General features: G+C 41.9%; 1 protein-coding gene across 1 annotated transcript; it reads left to right on the plus strand.

The window, feature by feature from the left end:
* Nucleotides 1-278: 278 nt before the first annotated feature.
* On the plus strand, nt 279-1,211 carry LOC136156076 (olfactory receptor 7A17-like). The gene has a single exon (XM_065918482.1). It carries the CDS (start codon nt 279-281, stop codon nt 1,209-1,211), a length of 933 nt encoding a protein of 310 aa, XP_065774554.1.
* Nucleotides 1,212-1,726: the final 515 nt, after the last annotated feature.

Here is a 1,726-nt window from a genome sequence, read left to right on the forward strand (position 1 = left end):
CTTTTTTCCTAGATATTGGTTAGACCTCAACTGACATTCCTCAAATGTGTCACATTAACTTCTTATTGAAAGTGTAGAATATCTGACCACCTGGAAAAAAGGCTGGATGCACAATAAGAAGGCACGAGAGCAGGCCTTGAAGGGGAAAGTTCCATACCAAATTATGGATACTGACTTCTAATGCAAAGTATATATTGTAGAATTCAATTCATTTCCAATTGTGATTTTTGAGAAACATAGTCATGTTGATTTTTTTGCCTGGTAGCCATCTCCACCACATGGAACCAGTGAATGACACACAAATTTCAGAATTTCTTCTTCTGGGATTATCAAATGAACCAGAACTGCAGCCTCTCATATTTGGGCTTTTCCTCGCCACATATCTGACCACTGTGTTTGGAAACCTGCTCATCATCCTGGCTGTCAGCTCAGACCACCATCTTCACACCCCTATGTACTTCTTCCTTTCCAACCTGTCCTTTGTAGACATCTGTTTCATCTCCACCACCATCCCAAAGATGTTGAATAATATACAGACACAGAGCAAAGTTATAACTTATGAAGGCTGCATCACCCAGATATACTTCTTCCTATTCTTTGCTGCACTGGAAAACTTCCTCCTGACTGTGATGGCCTATGATCGCTTCATGGCCATCTGTCAGCCTCTGCACTACATGGTCATCATGAATCGCCGGCTCTGTGGATTGCTGGTGCTGCTGTCCTGGGTGATGAGTGCCCTGAATTCCTTAAGCCAAAGTTTAATGATGTTGTGGCTGTCCTTCTGTAAAGATGTGGAAATCCCCCATTTTTTCTGTGAAATTAATCAAGTGCTTCGACTTGCCTGTTCTGACACATTTCTGAACGACATGGTGATGTATTTTGCAGCTGGGATGTTGGGTGGTGCTTCCCTCACTGGTATTCTTTACTCATACTCTAAGATAGTTTCCTCCATACGAGGAATATCATCAGCCCATGGGAAGTATAAAGCATTTTCTACCTGTGCATCTCACCTCTCAATTGTTTCCTTATTTTATTGTACTATCTTGGGAGTGTACCTTAGCTCCACAGATACCTACAGCTCACACTCAAGTGCAGTCGCCTCAGTGATGTACACAGTGGTCACACCCATGCTAAACCCCTTCATCTACAGTCTCAGAAATAAAGACATAAAGAGGGCTTTGAAAAGAATCACTGGAATGTCAGTTATATAAGGTCCAATTGTCCTGGGGCTGTCCTCATGATAATAGGGCTCAAAACCTCAGAAGCAGAAGGTGCTATTCTTCCTTTTTTAAATTTATTTGAGTGAAGTATAGTTGATTTACAATGTTGTATCATTTTCTACAGTACAGCAAAGTGATTCTTATATATATATATATATGTATGTGCGTGTGTATATATATATACAGCTGCTAAATCGCTTCAGTTGTGTACGACTCTGTGCAACCCCACAGATGGCAGCCTACCAGGCTCCTCCATCAAAAACCATGATGCAAAACAATATGTATTCTTTTGCATCATGGTTTTGTCACAGGTTATTGAATATAGTAGGTTTCCCATGTAGCTCAGCTGGTAAAGAATCTACCTGCAATGCAGGAGACCCTGGTTCAATTCCTGGGTCAGGAAGATCTGCTAGAGAAGGGATAGGCTACCCACTCCAGTATTCTTGGGCTTCCCTGGTGACTCAGCTGGTAAAGAATCCACCTGCAACATGGGAGACCTGGGTTCA

This window comes from Muntiacus reevesi, chromosome 1 (assembly GCF_963930625.1).
Source record: "Muntiacus reevesi chromosome 1, mMunRee1.1, whole genome shotgun sequence".
NCBI classification, from domain to species: domain Eukaryota; kingdom Metazoa; phylum Chordata; class Mammalia; order Artiodactyla; family Cervidae; genus Muntiacus; species Muntiacus reevesi.